Source organism: Kryptolebias marmoratus, linkage group LG16 (assembly GCF_001649575.2).
Source record: "Kryptolebias marmoratus isolate JLee-2015 linkage group LG16, ASM164957v2, whole genome shotgun sequence".
Lineage (NCBI taxonomy): Eukaryota > Metazoa > Chordata > Actinopteri > Cyprinodontiformes > Rivulidae > Kryptolebias > Kryptolebias marmoratus.
The window spans coordinates 4,378,145-4,394,681 of record NC_051445.1 but is presented as its reverse complement, the minus strand read 5'-3'; the positions used below and the strand labels follow the sequence as shown (position 1 = coordinate 4,394,681).

General features: G+C 35.9%; 1 protein-coding gene across 1 annotated transcript; it reads right to left on the bottom strand.

The window, feature by feature from the left end:
* Positions 1-14,716: 14,716 nt before the first annotated feature.
* LOC108243186 (protein S100-A1) lies at positions 14,717-15,733 on the bottom strand. The gene is made up of 2 exons (XM_017428467.2): positions 15,585-15,733; positions 14,717-15,073 (listed from the first exon to the last, which is right to left on the bottom strand). The coding sequence occupies exons 1-2, from the start codon at positions 15,723-15,725 to the stop codon at positions 14,897-14,899; spliced, it is 318 nt and encodes a 105-aa protein (XP_017283956.1). The 5' UTR covers positions 15,726-15,733; the 3' UTR covers positions 14,717-14,896.
* Positions 15,734-16,537: the final 804 nt, after the last annotated feature.

Below are 16,537 nucleotides of genomic sequence, written 5' to 3'. Positions count from 1 at the left end.
TCTATGTTTAACTATTAGTTGTCATTTGATTTGTTGTGAGTTATTTGCTTCATAACTGAACGAAGGACTCAAGAACTGACAGCTGGAGAGAATTTATTTGGACAAATCTGATTTACATTGAAATCTAGGTCTTTTCTTCAGAGTCAAGTGGTTACTCTCTCTGGGAGAGATCCTGATGTCAAGATTGTCCTAACATAATCGATTTAGTATTAAATGATCCATAACTGCCAATCTAGAGAAAAAAACTATTCACAGAAGTACTTATACTCCATATGCTACAAAAACAGAATAATAGATAAATGGGAGATCTGGCAGAAAGTAGAGAGCATGCCAAAGTATCAAGACTAAACAAATAATAAGGAGAATAAACAAATGTGAGAAGCGGATGTGTTTAATTTTTCAGTGTTTTAAAATTGCTCTCTGTCATTCACATTTATTTTTTATCTACCTGGTGATCCTAATTGTAGAATATTTGTTACTTATATATTCTAGGCCCAAAAATAGTGCTTGTGAGTTTATAAACTTAGTCACTTACTTCAATTTGTAGAATATTCAAATGTTAAAATTCCCATTCAAACACAACTACTAATTTCAGCATAGTCACACAAACATAAAGCAAACAATTGTGAATAAATAAATCATGAATAAACAGAAACAGATGAATGAAAGGTTATTAACACAAACACATACTGTACACATGTATTGGACCTGTGGTAAATACTACATGACTGACAGTGCAGTGACATTTTTTCAGAGCTTAGATTGATTGATGAGCTTTAAAATGATTATTTATTTATTTATTTGTTTTTTGATCATTCTAAAAACTTTAATAAAGTTGTTTGTCTCTTATTGGCTGGTAGAAATAGGCTTAGCTTTAGGCTCGAGAAGCTGTGATGGTTTTTGTCAGGAACAGTCTTCACTACAATAGAAGCACAAATATGATGTGGCTAAATTCTGCTTCTAACTTCCTGCTTTGAAGTTTTAGCAAACTTATCCAAGCACCCTACTGCAGTCGTGCACACAAACATGCAGATGTTGTGTGTATGCTCATTCATCAAGTTGATCAAAACATGAGCACTTACACATGCACACGAACTCATGCATAAAAGCCATCCATAAAGCAGCAGAAAGTGTTCACAGACACAAAGCAGATTGTGTGCGTGTATGCCTAATAAACAGGCCTATAAATAACTCAAGAGGAGGAGACACACAGCATTTCTGTTGTGGTTTCATGTTTTGTCGCTTGAAGATCCTGCAGACACACAAACATCCCCAAAAGTAATTACTGTCTCCAAGGACAACGATGACTGATGAGCCCTCCCCTCAAATAAGGCGATGGATGCATTGTTACTGTATTCTGCCCTGTCTCCTGTGTCTCAAACCAGATTAAAGACATTTTAGAAAATCTTGGAAGAAATTAAATGATCCAAAATTTTGTGAAATGTTAATATTCAGACTTGGTTTAAATTATTGTATAATTTAGTCATTACTAAACTAAAGTTTAAATGACAAGATATACAAAAAATAACTAAGCAAAGATGACATATCATAAGCACAACTTAAACAACACAATACAATCTTGATTTATACTTATTATAATTATTTGTTTGCCAAATTGCTTAACTTTACTACAAACTGGCTGTCATGAGACCATTTTAGTCCCATGGTTTATATACTTTTTTCCGTAACTTGTACTTATTTAAAACAAAAAGACATTTAAATTTCAACTCATGTAGAAATTATACTGAATTAGAACCACAATAAGCTTTCAGAACTGATGTAATGAAACAGTTTTCTGGATGTCTTGTTACTCTGTGACATGTTTCATCTCCAGAAATTCCAGCTATTATTTTAATGCACATGTATATTTAGCCATTATATTACAAGCTTATCAAGAAATTATTAGGAACCAACATTTCATTTAGAAACATTAAAGCTGTGAAGCTTTCATGCACAAAAAGACCCCAAACAAGTCTATATGTTTAATAACCTCTTATATTAAAGAAAGCCTTCTTTGAAATAAATCAGATACATCAACATGTAAATATTACTGCAACATGCATACTATCATAAGCTAACTTCTTCAGTAGGTTTTGACAACTTTGAGATTACAAGAAGAAAGAACTTGCACAGAAAAAACCTAATACCCACATGACTGCAGGACTGTGTGGGAAGCAGCATTTCCTTGTGCAAGACCTTGAGGTTCTACGTGGACTTTGTAATGTTTCATATGTGCAAACAAAACCAAAAGGGCACATGACCATGTGCTTCGCGCTGACCAATAGCTTGACTTTTTCACACATGGCGTTTATCCATCATCTGATTGAATGGGGGATGAGTGAACCTAACGGAAGAGAGAGTGACTCTGGGATATGGTGACCTGCGGGAAGGGGGTGTTCCTTGTTTATGGAGGTAAACAGGAAATATGTGCACAATGAAAAAGTTTAAACCCTTTGATTGTCAAGGCTGTGAGAAAAACTGGCTTTTAAGCTTCAGCTGTGCGTGTGTGTGTGTGTGTGTGTGTGTGGAGGGGGTGGGGGGTGCTGGTATTGTTGCCAGGAGGCACCTGCTACTGCCTCTTTGTTCAAACCCAAATTAAAAAAGGTTCTTCTAGTGTGATAGATTTTGATTTATGCAAACGTTTACTCACACACACCAGCACACACTCAGGCTGTGTTTATGAATATGAATGTACAATCATGGGTTTATGAGTGTCTTTTTGTGAGAGTATGTGCTCTAAGAATAGCTCCCAACAGGAAGTCTAAATTTGGTCTGGATCAGGAAGAAAAGTGTGTTAGAGGAACAAACAAATCTGGAAAGCTTACCCCTTCAGCCCTCTCTCAACACCCCCACTCCTCCCCCCACACACACACGTACAGATGTAGAAGAGAGTAAAAACATCACTCTCTTTTAGCATCACTTATTTGAATACTCAAAGCCTGTTTACTTCTATGTTTTTACTCTATTTTAAACTTTATGTGTGATTTTTTTTCTTTGGATAGACACTCCACAAGTACAAGAGAAAGTTTTGGGCAAAGATCTGTAACACTGAGGATAAAACTGTTTTGTCTCAAATGTATTTTATCAACACCTAAGGGATTTATTATAATACAATTTTGAAAATCCTACTGTTTTTGCAGTTTTAGAGTTTCAGATTGACTAAGGTGTGTTTGGTATTTTTGAGATGGGGACTTTTCTTAAATCCATGGTTCTCAGGTTATTTCATTAGAGAAATAGGTGAATTTTACAGGCATCACATTTAAAACACTATAAAAAATATAGTATAATAAACATCACACTAAAATCATGTGTATATGTGCAATAAAATGTGAAATAATGTGTATCAGTTTATCAGTTTGATTTAAAATCTTTCCACTTATCAGAAACAGTTATGCAACCATGATGATAATTATCAATCTGATCTTCTTCTGATTTTCCACAATCAGTGCATCAATGACCCCGTGGTGTTATTCCTTTAATTATTATTATTATTATTATTATTATTATTATTATTATTATTATTATTATTACTAAATGATTCTATCAAATCCAAACACTCATACCCAGAAGAGGAAGTAGGAATCATTTTTTCCCTGAGGAAGCCAGCATGTGTGTATGAGAGGTTCTCAGGCCTGGCCTGTACTTCCTCCTTCTCCTCCTCCTCCTCTTCTTCTTTTGTTGTTTGTTCCACCTCCAGCTGGACTCCAGACAGGAAACAGATGCTGTCCCCCTCTCTTCCCTCTTTTTTCCCTTTTTTCTTCCTCCTCGACTTTTTAATCTCTCTGCCTCACTTTTCTACCCCCCTCTTCCTTCATCATGTTTTTTTCTGCTGTTATTTCTTTTCCCCACATCCCTACATCCATATGTGCATTACTCCTCGTTGTCAAAGCCTTAATCTGTTCTACCTCTCTTTTTGAATATACCTTTCCTTCGTATGCTGCTTGTTTCTCTGCCCCCCTGTTCTTCCATTTTCTTTCTTCATTGCAACACATTTCACTGTGGTTTCAGTCATTGTTTGTCAAAAGACCCACCACAGCAACTACTAAAAAAAGCAACAAATGCAGCAACTTAAAAATATACCCAGCAAAATTTAGCATCATTTGTCATGCAGAATTTAAAGTACTAAATTAATTCATTAAATCATATAAAATAGTAGAAAAATAATTGTCATTGTTTGTTAAGCTTGTGAGTACACTGTAGTACGTAAAACTCAACAGGATAATTTGGGTTATATATTCTGATGAATGCACAATTAATAACTCTCTGATAAGAAGAGAATAAAAAGTAACTTGGTGTAAAAACATCATTAAATGAAAAATATTTGCATTGCCATTTTTTGTTTCTACACGCATACCATGCATGTGTGTTTCTGGCAGTGTGTCACCACCTAGTGTTTTCTTTGAGAAAGTTGTTGTTTACCCTCTAAATCGCTCCCTTTTTTCTTTGGTTTAAACTTTTATTTACACAATTTCTGACACGCTGACAACATTTTAAACTGACTGGTTGCATTTGTATCAGTGGTTTGCGAACATCTTTTGCAAATCCTCAACAAACAGATATCAAATAAACTTTTAATTTTTTTATTTATTCTAAAGGGACAGTACACATTGATGAACATGGGTTTACCCTGTAAAATTGACAATTTAATCATGACAGCTATTTTCCTCAGTAGTCCCTGTGAGGTTTATAGTAAAACATAAAAAAAGGAATAGGATCAAATAAAATACCCAAACAAACAAAAGCTAACGACACACATGCACTGTTAATATCATAAAAGTTAGATACAAATTTCTAATACAATAAATTTAGCAAAGACAAAATTTGCACATAAACAGGTTAATACAACAGATTTGATGTTTCTTCAGATAATGTTTGATTTGAGCCTTAAAGCTGCAAAAGGTGGAAAGCTCCAGGTACTCTGATTTCCTCACACAGTCCAAAAAGATGCATGCAGAGTCAACACAGAACACGCATATTACACCGCAGAAGTAATGCAAGAGTAACATAAAAAATCCTAACTGATATGATAGGCTGAGGTCAGATGATCATTGTATGTATGATTGAAATGTTAATACGGGAAACATGAACCCCCACACACACACGTGTGTGTGTGGGTTGTTTTCTGGTATTATGATGCCATTTAAATCTTCCAGTAAAACCAGTTTGCTGAAACTGCTGCAGCTCCATTGAGTTTGAGTGAATCAGAGTTTCCAAGCTTCCTGCTCGAACCCTGTCATGCACAGACACGCACACACACAGTCATGCCAGCACAGCAGTCTGAGTAAGCAGCCTGCCGTGCTGGATTAACTCTGCTGGAGATACCTGAGTGTGCTCTGCTTCTGCCTTCCTGACCTGTTTTCCTTTATGTAAATTTATATGCTTCCTTCTTACCTTTTCCCACAGCAACTTTTTTTTCCCCATTACTTATGGAAAGTACATTAATGCTTTCCAGCATTTTAATATTTCTTTGAATATTTTCCAAACACATCAGAGCAGATGAATAAATCTTTCACAGAAACCGTTTTTAAGGATCACGCCTCCAGCAGTACCATTTCAGGCAGTGTTTTACCTTTATTAGATGATAATAACAATGCTCCTGCTAGTTAGAAATTGTGGTCAAGTTGCATAGTAATATTAGGGAAACATGTAGGCTACTCAATAGGACTATTATAGGATATCATCAAATTCAATTTCCAGTTTATTCTGTGTATAAATACATTTATTGCTTACTGAACTGCAAGAATTTCAAAACAAGTATTTACTAGTTTTGTAATGGATATAGTTTAGTATAAATCTACAAAACCACATATTTTAATTTTTATATTTGTGTCAGGTGGTGTCTTTCTTTCTCCCCTTGTTTGGGGTTACCTGCTGGTCAGGGCCTGATCACAGAACTCATATATCACGTCTTTATTAGGAGGAAGTCATTAGGTTTCTGTGGTGACCCAGCCTTGACCCTGTTGAAGTCACATTAAAATCCCAGACCCAAGGGTCAGGGTAGGAGGTGGGGGTCTTGTACCCAACAGCAGCCAATCACAGACAACCGATGCTTCGCTTTGGTACAGGTTCCAAGGTTCTCTGTGAATGTGTGTGTGTGTGTTTGGGTGGTGTTAGTGCAGGTTAGTAGTTGAAGCAAGCACACCTGCTGATTTAAAAGTTAAACTATTTTCTGTTTCATTTTTTTTTTTACTTTGAAAGCCACCAAAATCTACCAGTCAGCCTGTCAGAGAGCCCAAAACACGAAAGATAAAGAGTGACAGGAAATCTCCTTCAAGTGAGACTTAGTTTTTCACTTTCTCCGCCCGATGTTCAGCTTTAATGACAAAGAAAAGCAGTGTGCATATAGAGAAGAAAGAGCTAACAGCATTCATTTCTTTTCTACTTTTGGAAAACTTGCCTTCCCCTTAAAGTACAAGAACTGCAACACAGGTTTTACAACAGGAAGTACAGTTCCTAAAAAAAAAAAAACAAACGTGTGTTGTGATTTTTTATTGCAAGCTTTTTGTTTTGTCAAGATAAGACAGTGTTGCATAAGTTTACCATGGCTCTTAGATATGATGGATTTTTTTTTAAGCTGGCTAGTTTTTTTGCATTGTTTTGTGCCTACTCTTTCGTTTTTCTTAAGAACCAAAAGTTTCAAGTAAATGTACACAACTAGGAATGCACTGTTAACTTTTCTTAACAACTAGTATTTGTTATAGCAGAACCAGACGACATTTTATTTTCCCTTTTCAGCTGCTCCCTCCTGCAGGGGTCAGCACAGAAAGCAAACTTTGATGGATAGATTTTTGCAACTGTTTTACATGGATTGCCCTGAAACAATCTGGGCTGGAAGTCACAGCCTCAGGATCCCAAGACTGCAGCACTGACCACCGAGCTACTGCAGCCCCAATGCAGCGGCACTCAGTTGGGTATCAGTCGACATTATGTGTGTGTACTCGTCTTAGTACTCATAGAAGTGTTCTGATACCACACTTTACAGCAATGTGATGTTCATCTCTCAGTTGAGCAATTAGCTGATACAGGGGGAGCAATGTCAGCCATGTGAAGTACTTCAAAAGGAGAGAAAACTGGTGAGAAAAACGAAATGCATCTGGATTGAATTCTAGCCCTGATGCAATTTGATAATACTACCAACACAACAACAAGTTCAAAAGATTTGTAGAGAGCGGTAGGAAACAGCTACAGTATGTCATGCAGCAGAAGAGGGTCCTAAGAATATATCAATCTGAACACAAGCTTCCATACAATCTCCCTTACTTACCAGTAGGGAGATTGTCTGGCATTTAGTTTTCACATCTGTAATTGGTGACTGTAAGCAGACAAATGTAAAAACTTCTATTTGTACTTGGTTTAAAAACAGTGTGGTATCTGTGTGTCCCTATACACAACAACAACATTAACAAACCAACTCTATAGTGAAGTATTATAGTTATCTGGCTGACCTAAACCTACACAGTTAAAGAAACAGACCTTTGACCTTTTGGCTCTCTGCAGAAGATGTGTGTGGACGATTCTCACTTTCAGCCAATGATCCATATTGCTTATGGTTGGGGTAGATGAGGTTGTCCCTTTGACTGACAGGAGGCAGAATGTGGCGCCTGGCGTCCACTTACCCTCTATCTACCCTCTTCACCTCCTTGTTCAACTTCCTTTGCCTGGATCCCCTTTCTGGGGGTTAAAGTTCATCATTAGGATGCCCTCCATTGCTGATAATAACACATAACCAGGACAGGACTCTGGCAGGGGTTGTGAGGGCCAGAGAGGGTTGACAGCTCCCATCAGTCTTTGGAGAACCCCTTAAACCATCTCTATTGCACACGCACACACACACACACACACACACACACACACACACACACTCACGAACTTCTCCCCCCAGGGGTATTAGTGTTCTCACTTTGCCCTGAATGAGAGCTGCACTGAGCGGTCACAGTGATGACAGAAAATGTGATACGCCACTGGTCCTGCTGCGCTAATTTAAACTGATAAGTTCCACACTGTTCAAATGTTTCTTTGCATATGTTTTCACCTGGAAGTTTTACTGCTCCTTTATCACACTCCTATCATATTCTAACATATCACTGTTAAGGACTGTAACCAACCAACTGGTTGGTGTTTTTGTTGTAAATCAGGGTGGTAACGTGAGATATTGTCCATGTAAAAAGTCAAACTGGATTTTCTTTCCTTGTCAAGGGAAAATGGTCTTGGTATGTTTGCACTTGCTGCTATGCAGCTGGTGATACACCCACTGATGACATCATTGAGTTTTCTCAAAACTGAACAAGCAGGAAGTAAAACCTAATTTTGTGAGTACTTACATTCATCACATAGTCAGAAGAGTAGTAGGAAATGGAGACCTGTTTGAAAAATCAGATCAGATTATGTTTCAATTAAATGCAACTTTATTATTTTTTCTTTTGTGTGTGTGTCATCCCTGAACAAGAGTAATCTCTGCACACAGTTCTTCCGTCAATGTTTATCAGTAACTGTAAAGTAATTAGTAGTAGTAGTAAAGTAATTGACAAACTTGTAGGAAATTATTTGTGGCATGTCATTGCATTTTCCAAACATGTAAAATGGCTACCATGTCTTCCTTGTTGCATCAACCTTAAATTTAAGCCGTAGTTTGCATTTCAAGCTCACACTTTCTGAGTTAAACAAGCCTGGTGACTCTCAGAGTATTAAGGATCAGTTTATTGATCATTTGGACTTCATTTAGGTCTTAGCAGCTGTGACATCTTTACAGTTTCACATTCAGACTTGAACAAAGATGGTTTCTCATATTTCTAAAAATACTTACTTAATTAAAAGCAGAGCAACCATATTTGGAAAGACCCAATTCATTTCACTCTGATTAATCTAGACCTGTTTCCTGGAAATGTCTGTGGTTATAATGAATAATGTCAAAGTTTTGTGATGTGGGTTCAGATGATCAGTTTGTTGCTTAATCAAGAGTTTTTAAATTGCTCATATTGGTCTTACATACAAAGTTAACAGTATATCAACACAGTTGGTGTTGACTGACATTATACATTTACCCTAATTCAAAACACCCATGATTCTTTTTTATAAACATGTATTTGCACTGTGGAAATTCCCAGTGACAAGTTAAGATTTACATTTTAAAGAAAATCCCTCCACAAATATTTTTGAATGGAAGACAAGCAAACAAAAAAAAAGTCATGTCACGAAACGAAGCCTAAATCCCATAAAGTTACAAGTCCTATAAATATTAAAAGATATATATATAATAACAAATAATCACTGATTATTATTATTAATAGTAGTAGTAGTTGTAATAGTAGTAGTATTACAAGGTGTGAGTGCCTATTGTAGAATTAATTTTTTTATTTTTTGCTTTGTTTGCTGTAATTATGAATTGCATTTATATTTATCACCTGCTGTATGAGGCAAAGTCAGAGCGATAGTGTTTTTATTCTTTGTGTGTGTGTGTGTGTGTGTGCGTGTGTGTGTGTGTGTTTTGGGGTGTGAGTGTGTGTGTGTTTGTTTGTCTGCCTTAGCAAAACATCTCATTAAGCATTTAATGGTTTTTAAATGAAAACTCCCAAAAGGTAATCACTGATTAATATTTCAACTACAACTGATTAACCTTTGGACTCAACCTAAATTAAGATGGCCACCAAAGGTAATCAGCTTTCACAAACACAAAAATGTCTACAACTTAGCCTATTTTACAGATACTGAGGTAAAATCTGGTGTGTTAATAGGTGACAGTTAATTACTACACATACTCTGAGCAGTAACTCATCGTGTGAGATCTGTTTTTAAACTTTTGTCATTAACTATTAGAATCAACTGAGTCTGTTAACAAAATATCTAATGAAATACTGAACAGATTTCAATGAAACCTCCAGAAAGTCATTATTATTGGATTCACATCTACAACTGATATATCTCTTGGAATCTATCCAGATAAACATGGCTGACAGCCCATTGACCTTAAGACCAAAAAGAAAAAAGGCTTTAACTCAGTTTTACAGATATTGAGCTAATTTTGTTGTGGTAGTAGTTGAGAGTCATATTCTCTGATTTTTATTACATCTCATGAGATCTCACAATATTGCATGAGATCACACATAAAAACATAGTGGGTTAAACTAAAATAAATATTACTCTGTCCCTTCCCAGTATAAGACAGTGTTAATTGAAAATTCTGGTATGAAAGGCAGCGGGCGATATGCAGTCCTCTAAGGAATGCTTGGTCTTTAATCATTTGATGCTTTTATACATCAGCTGTACTCCTCTGCCCTAATAGTACAACTTCTGATGGTCTAAACAAAGCCATTTCCTCTAAATTACTTGCCCCAGTCTGTTATTACCTTTTTATCAGGTTGTACTCTCATTCACTCACACTTGCAGACATTTATCACTTCGTCAGAACATGATGAAGAAGTGGCGCCTCTCTGCAGAAAGCTGAGTGACACACATCCGACACTTTAAGTATAACCTTCCCTTTTACCTCTCCGTCTTCATCTTATTATTAACATTCTGTGGTTGGACAGTGCTACGTGCATTGTCTCTGACAGTTTGATGAGCCATTAGTCGGTATAATTTATCTGTGTGTTCGCTCTGCCTGCAGACTCTCTGTCTGCTCTGGGACAGCGAGCTTTTGTCCAGACTGGTTTGTCCCACACACGCACACACTTACGCATGCATGCATGCATATATACACTTAGAGTCATACTCTGCTGACATAGAAAGGTATGTTACTGAGTTGGGAAAAATGGCATAACATCACAAATGGAAGTGTTACCAAATACTGAAAGTTTTAAATTTACACAAAGTGATGAGTGGTCAGGTCAGAAATCCTCACACCGTCATTAAAACTGGATGTTTTGCTCACATTTTAACATCAATTAATCACCTTATTTGGTCTATGCTGCCAGGATTCTTGAACTGAAGCATTTGTTGAATAAAATCGAATACAAACAACAACTCATTACGCAAACGTAGAAAAAAAAAAACAAAAACAGGCAGATTTTTGCTAGTTGGAAGCTGTACAACCAGTGAATACTAACATCTGAGTTTAAAACAAAGTGTTAATTATTGTTTATTTATTCTTAAAAACACATTTACAAAAGCCTTACAGAAGAAGAAATATGATTTTATATATATGTGAAGTTCTCTGAATTAACTTTAATATAAAAAACAAATCAAACTAATGTAATATTGTGTAGGTATACACTTTTTCAAAATTAAATTATTGTCAATCTCTAGAAACTTCAAACGTATGTGTCATGTGCAAAAGTACACATTTGAGCAACTGTTGCTATAAATCATTTCTTTGCAACATTTTATTTGATTCTTTGACATCACACAGCTTCCTAAACATGTTTGTGTTCCCAAAATAATCAATTTTCAACATATACAGAATAACTTCCTAATTATTAAACCGATATAAACTAAATATGACGTCTGCAGCATTTGAAGGTGGATTCTTTAGATTAGGAAACAAATAAGGGAGGAGATGGAGTCCCAGATGGAGTCTATAAGAAAGATAAGAAGCATATTGTTATTATCAGTTACATTCAGGATTAACATAAACACAAAAGCTTAAACACAATGCTCTGTATTTCAGGCTTGTTTGCACGTTTAGTTTGTCCTCCGCCTGCTAAACTAAATGTAATATGCTCTGCATTTTGTGTTTTTCATGCTCTTAATTCTCGCTCTGTGTCGTAATCAGCCTGTTGCTCAACAGCTAAACATGCAGTGAAGAAGGGGGGAAGACTAAAGAGGGGCTTTCTATCTGGGTGGAGGGCAAACTTCCACCTCGATAAGAAAAGGTGAGAGGTAAACATTGACCTGAGCCCTATCGCTGCTTGTTCAAGTCCATCTTTCCTGGAGAAACTATGCAAACAGCAGGGATGCTCTGATAACTCTCTTTCACGTCCAGCACTAAAGTTTAAGTATGGTCTGATAACAAGGAGCAGAGCCTGGGCGTCACAGTTTCGACCTTTGTTTAATGAAAAATGATTCATGTTAGCCATTTTTCTTCTTAATCACAGTTTGTGTGGAAAAGGTTCAGGTTTATATTTTGCCCTTAATTCTTAGGAATGACGTTTTATAGATCAGATGATGAGGGACCGCTCTCCTTATCAGGTCCAATATTTAATCAGCCAGGTTTTTTAAAGTTTCTCTCAGGCAGAGAAACATTGTGAAAAAGCAAATAACACCACTTCTTTTGAATAGTAAAAGTATTTGTTTATTTTCTAAAGCTCAAAAACCTGCTTTTAGTTAGAGACTATTTTATCACAGAAGAGAGTCTGAAGCCATAAAAAACACCGAAGAAGGATTAACTTTAAACAAAAGCAGCAAGGTAAGACAAGATGACCCAATCTGTCTGTTAATGGGTAACAGGATCAGCGCTGCTCCTCTACATGACTTTAATGCAAACTTGTACGCAAACAGATGAGTTTGTACAATAAAGTGCATTTGTACACAAATGCTGAATGGCTGCTACAAAATGACATTTTCCAATTAAAAAGGTTTATTGCCCTTATAGATCATCCCAGTCTGTTTTCAACAAAAACATAAACAAAATCTTTTTTTCCAACTATATTCTCTGTGGCTAATCATTGATTTTATAATAACAACTACAGTTCATATAAAGACATGAGTGTGTAACCCAAAGACACACTCATGGGTTTGCTCCTGTTGACAGGGCTCTAGTAAACAAAAACAGAAAATAAATCAATTATTTTATGTACTTAACTTACCTCCGAGGTTGATTTCTAGATAAATATTTGTTTTTGTGAAGAATTGTTTTGCACAGGAATTTTAACTTATATTTTTAAAACATCTAAAGGACAGTTTTATATATATTATAGGATCAGAACTGTGTGTGTCTTTGTTTGTAGCATTTGCAAAATGTCTGGATTTTAATAAAAGTTTCAGAAATTAATCACTGGGTTAACATTTACAACTGATTAATCTTTGGAGTCCCAATTCAAAATGACTTTTACAGACATGAAGCTAAATTTTAGTGTGGTAGTGGGTGTCAGTCATTCACAGAAGAACAATAGATCATGTAAGACGTCGCAACATCGTCATAGATTGAAAATATTATTTTCAAGGTTTGATCAAAACAGCCATAACTGGGTTGAGTTCAAACCTCTGGCATGAAAGGTGGGGAGTGATATGCATTCCTTCAACAAAAGCTAGACTTTTCTTTTCCACATGAATTGTGCCAGGATGTATTGCAGGATAAAACATCTAAACTATAATGCACAAGTCTATTTGGAAGATCTAACAGAAAAAAACATTTTGTTAGTTAGTCCTGATGCATCTGATAGCATGCACTTGGAGCAAAACTAAACCTGCATACCACACAACTTCGTGTTTATGTGTGTGCTTCACATTTATGACATCAGTTCAAGCCCCTTGTCTGGTTATACAGTTTCTTAAATATGACTTTATGACTCTATAATGGCTCAGTAAACACATTTACACATGTGCACTTTCCCTTGACTGTATCTCCAAACAGGACCTCAGGATATCGAATTTCTTATTGACGATCATTACTAACAAAATAGTGCTTATCCTGACCAACCCACGTTGAAAACACATCATTGAACTGTTAGCAATCATGTTGAACTAACTGCACGTTTCCCATACAGTAAAGTGATACGTGAAACAAACAGGAAGTGAACTTTAGAACATATTTCAAAAAAGTATGAGGAGACAGCAGCTCGCACAAAAATAAATTTCATAACAAACTAAAAGTTAACAGGTTTACATTATTGGTGTCTATGCTGAACAACAGATATCAAATAAAAATAACAGGTTTCAGAAATTTAGATAAACAAGCATGAAAAGTTTCCTTGACATCTAAATAAACTAAATTTTCACAAAAACAAAGTAATTGTTGATCAGGATTAAATTATACAAATTATCAAATTTAATTATTATTATTAAAATTATTAATTAAATACCATTCGAACAGATCACAGAAAAACTGAAAAACATGTTAAATAAAAGTTCACTAGCAGTTTCCAGTCATTAGTGAATACAGTGTGTGTTATAATTTCTAAATATTGGTACATTTCTAACTATGTAAAAGAGAAAAGAAAAGTTAAAACAGCAGCAGCAGCTTTAATGTTACTTCTGTTTGTTTTGGTCAGACACATAACTAATTTTTGCAGAATAAATGTCTCTTGTTCAGGAAGTCACCAGGAAGTCTTTGTCTTCATCTGCTGTTCAGTCAGGGTAAAACATCCTTTAGACCTGCAGAGCGTGATCAGGTTTATAATAAACTACATGCATAGTTATTGAAACTTAAATAAAAGCAGTTTGTCAATTTTATTCTTTGCATTTTATCAAATCTAAAATAGGCAATATATATAAGAAAATAGCTGTAGACTACGCTCAAGGCTGTTTATGCACTGAAGCCAGGGGTTCATTTGAAGTTTTGTTGGCATCTCACTGGAGGATTGGGTCAGATTACATCTTTTTCCTGATAGATTCCAAAGTATTTTATTGTTAAAGACTTACCCGAGACATTCACCATCATCTGACTCAACCTAATCATGTAATATACAGTATAAATAAGTGCAACTTAAATTTAAGGATGAAGGAAATAAAGAAAACAAAACACAATCAGGAGAAAAGAATGCAGCATGTTATTCATCACTCGACCACTAGATGGTGCTCACAGCTACAACTAAACTGAAAGCTGACAGATATGTGCAAGATATAAACCACAAAGCCAATTATTTTTAATCATGTAGTCTTGAAGAGAAAGCAACTTTAGATGCAGTATTTTATTTTGAAATGTTACAAAGTGCATAGTTACAATATAATAGACTGCATCTCTTTTATTGCAGTTTTGATGTAAATTTTGCAGAGTTTTATTTTAGTCCCTTTTGTGGCTATATTACTTATGAACCTCATTTTCTTTGTGATCCTCTTTATTGTAGTCTACAAAAAATTCATTGGAGGCCACAGCCAGAGCAGTGACCAGAGTGACAAACTCCTGGAAGTCCACTTCATTATCTTTGTTGTCATCCAGGTCATACAAGATCTTCTCCACCAGAAACGAATCATTGGTGCCCTGAAAGAGAGCATGATGTACAGCATTGTATCATTTCCACAGAATAATAAAATAGGTAAACACAACTACACAAGTAGTTGGTCTAAAATGACACAAGTTAATCAAATTGTTCTGTAGCTTAACATAACCACACAGTTTAACCAACACTGAAATGGCAGTGTTTATGACTTTTTATTTGCGTGTTTTTATGATGTAAAGCACTTTGAACAGCCTTGCTGCTGAAATGTGCTATACAAATAAACTTCACTTGAAATCAGTTTATGAACTCCACAAAAGAAAGGTTTTCATCACTAGAGCAGCTCATCAGAATAAGTTCAACACTGAATGTTTTCACTCTGAAGCTGGCATGGGTGTAATGGAAAATCTATCAATTGAGCTACAACGATACGAGAACAGATCAATGAATAAAGTCTAATTCAGTGAACTTGGAAACATGCATCCAACAATAATGGACATTTTTAAAAACATAATAAAACCAATACACATCCATTTGAGGAAAAGACTTTCTTACATTCACGAAATCAGGAAGTTCCTTCTGCAACATATTCTTCAGCTCCTTCTTGTTCAGTTTATACTTGTCGCCTTCTTTTCCTGAATAGCTGTAGAAAATCTTGATCAGGTCGTCTACAGCCCTTTGTAGAGGAGAGCACATCTTGCAGTCTTGTGATGGAAAAAGCAGAAGGACATTATCATTGCTGCTACTAAATTATGAAATTTAAACTGCATTTTTACTGTTTGAAGGATTTTCATGGGGGGGGGGGATCTTTAAAAAAATAAGCAGCAAGCGTGTGTTACTGAGTTACTTCAGTTACTAAGTAAAAACAAACCTCTTTGCTAGGGAGGTAAAAAAAGGGGCTCACTGAATTTTGTAAATACTGCAGAACTGGCAGGCTTGCCCATTCTTCAAAAACTGAAGAGGAGGAAGAAAGATAAAGCCCTACCCAACCAACCCCTAAAACACACACACACACACACACACACACACACACACCACTGCCATCATTATTCACATGTATACTTTGCATGTATGAAACTTTACCCCATTTCCCTTTTTTGTAGGCTGTGTTTAAAGAAATGCTGTTTGGGAACAGACCAGCATCTGTTGTCACAAATTTACATAATCTTGTGTCAGGAAAATGAAAACTGGTGAAGAACACCAATTTGCAGCATCACTGAAGGGCAAAGAGTGTAATAATCTGTTTGTATTCAGGAGACAGAAAATAAAAAAAATGCCTTATGTTTGAGAGCACAAACACAACTTCACTTCACTTACTTCTGCTGCATTCTCCGAATTATTTACAGTTAGTTTACTTAATCATCTAAACCCAGAGCATCCAGGGAAGTAATTAGGAAATTTGAGCATCAAATGCAAAGCTGATGCTAATTACATGCACTGTTTTAGGTATTCAATGTGAAGATTTTCCAAATGCAGATGCCTTTGTGTATGGGGGGGGGGGGGGGGGG

Coding starts and splice junctions, on each gene's coding strand:
- LOC108243186 (XM_017428467.2), bottom strand. CDS start 15,725: ATGTGCTCTCCTCTACAAAGGGCTGTAGACGACCTGATCAAGATTTTC. Junction 15,074..15,584: donor AACTTCCTGATTTCGTGAAT/GTAAGAAAGTCT, acceptor GCTCTCTTTCAG/GGCACCAATGATTCGTTTCT.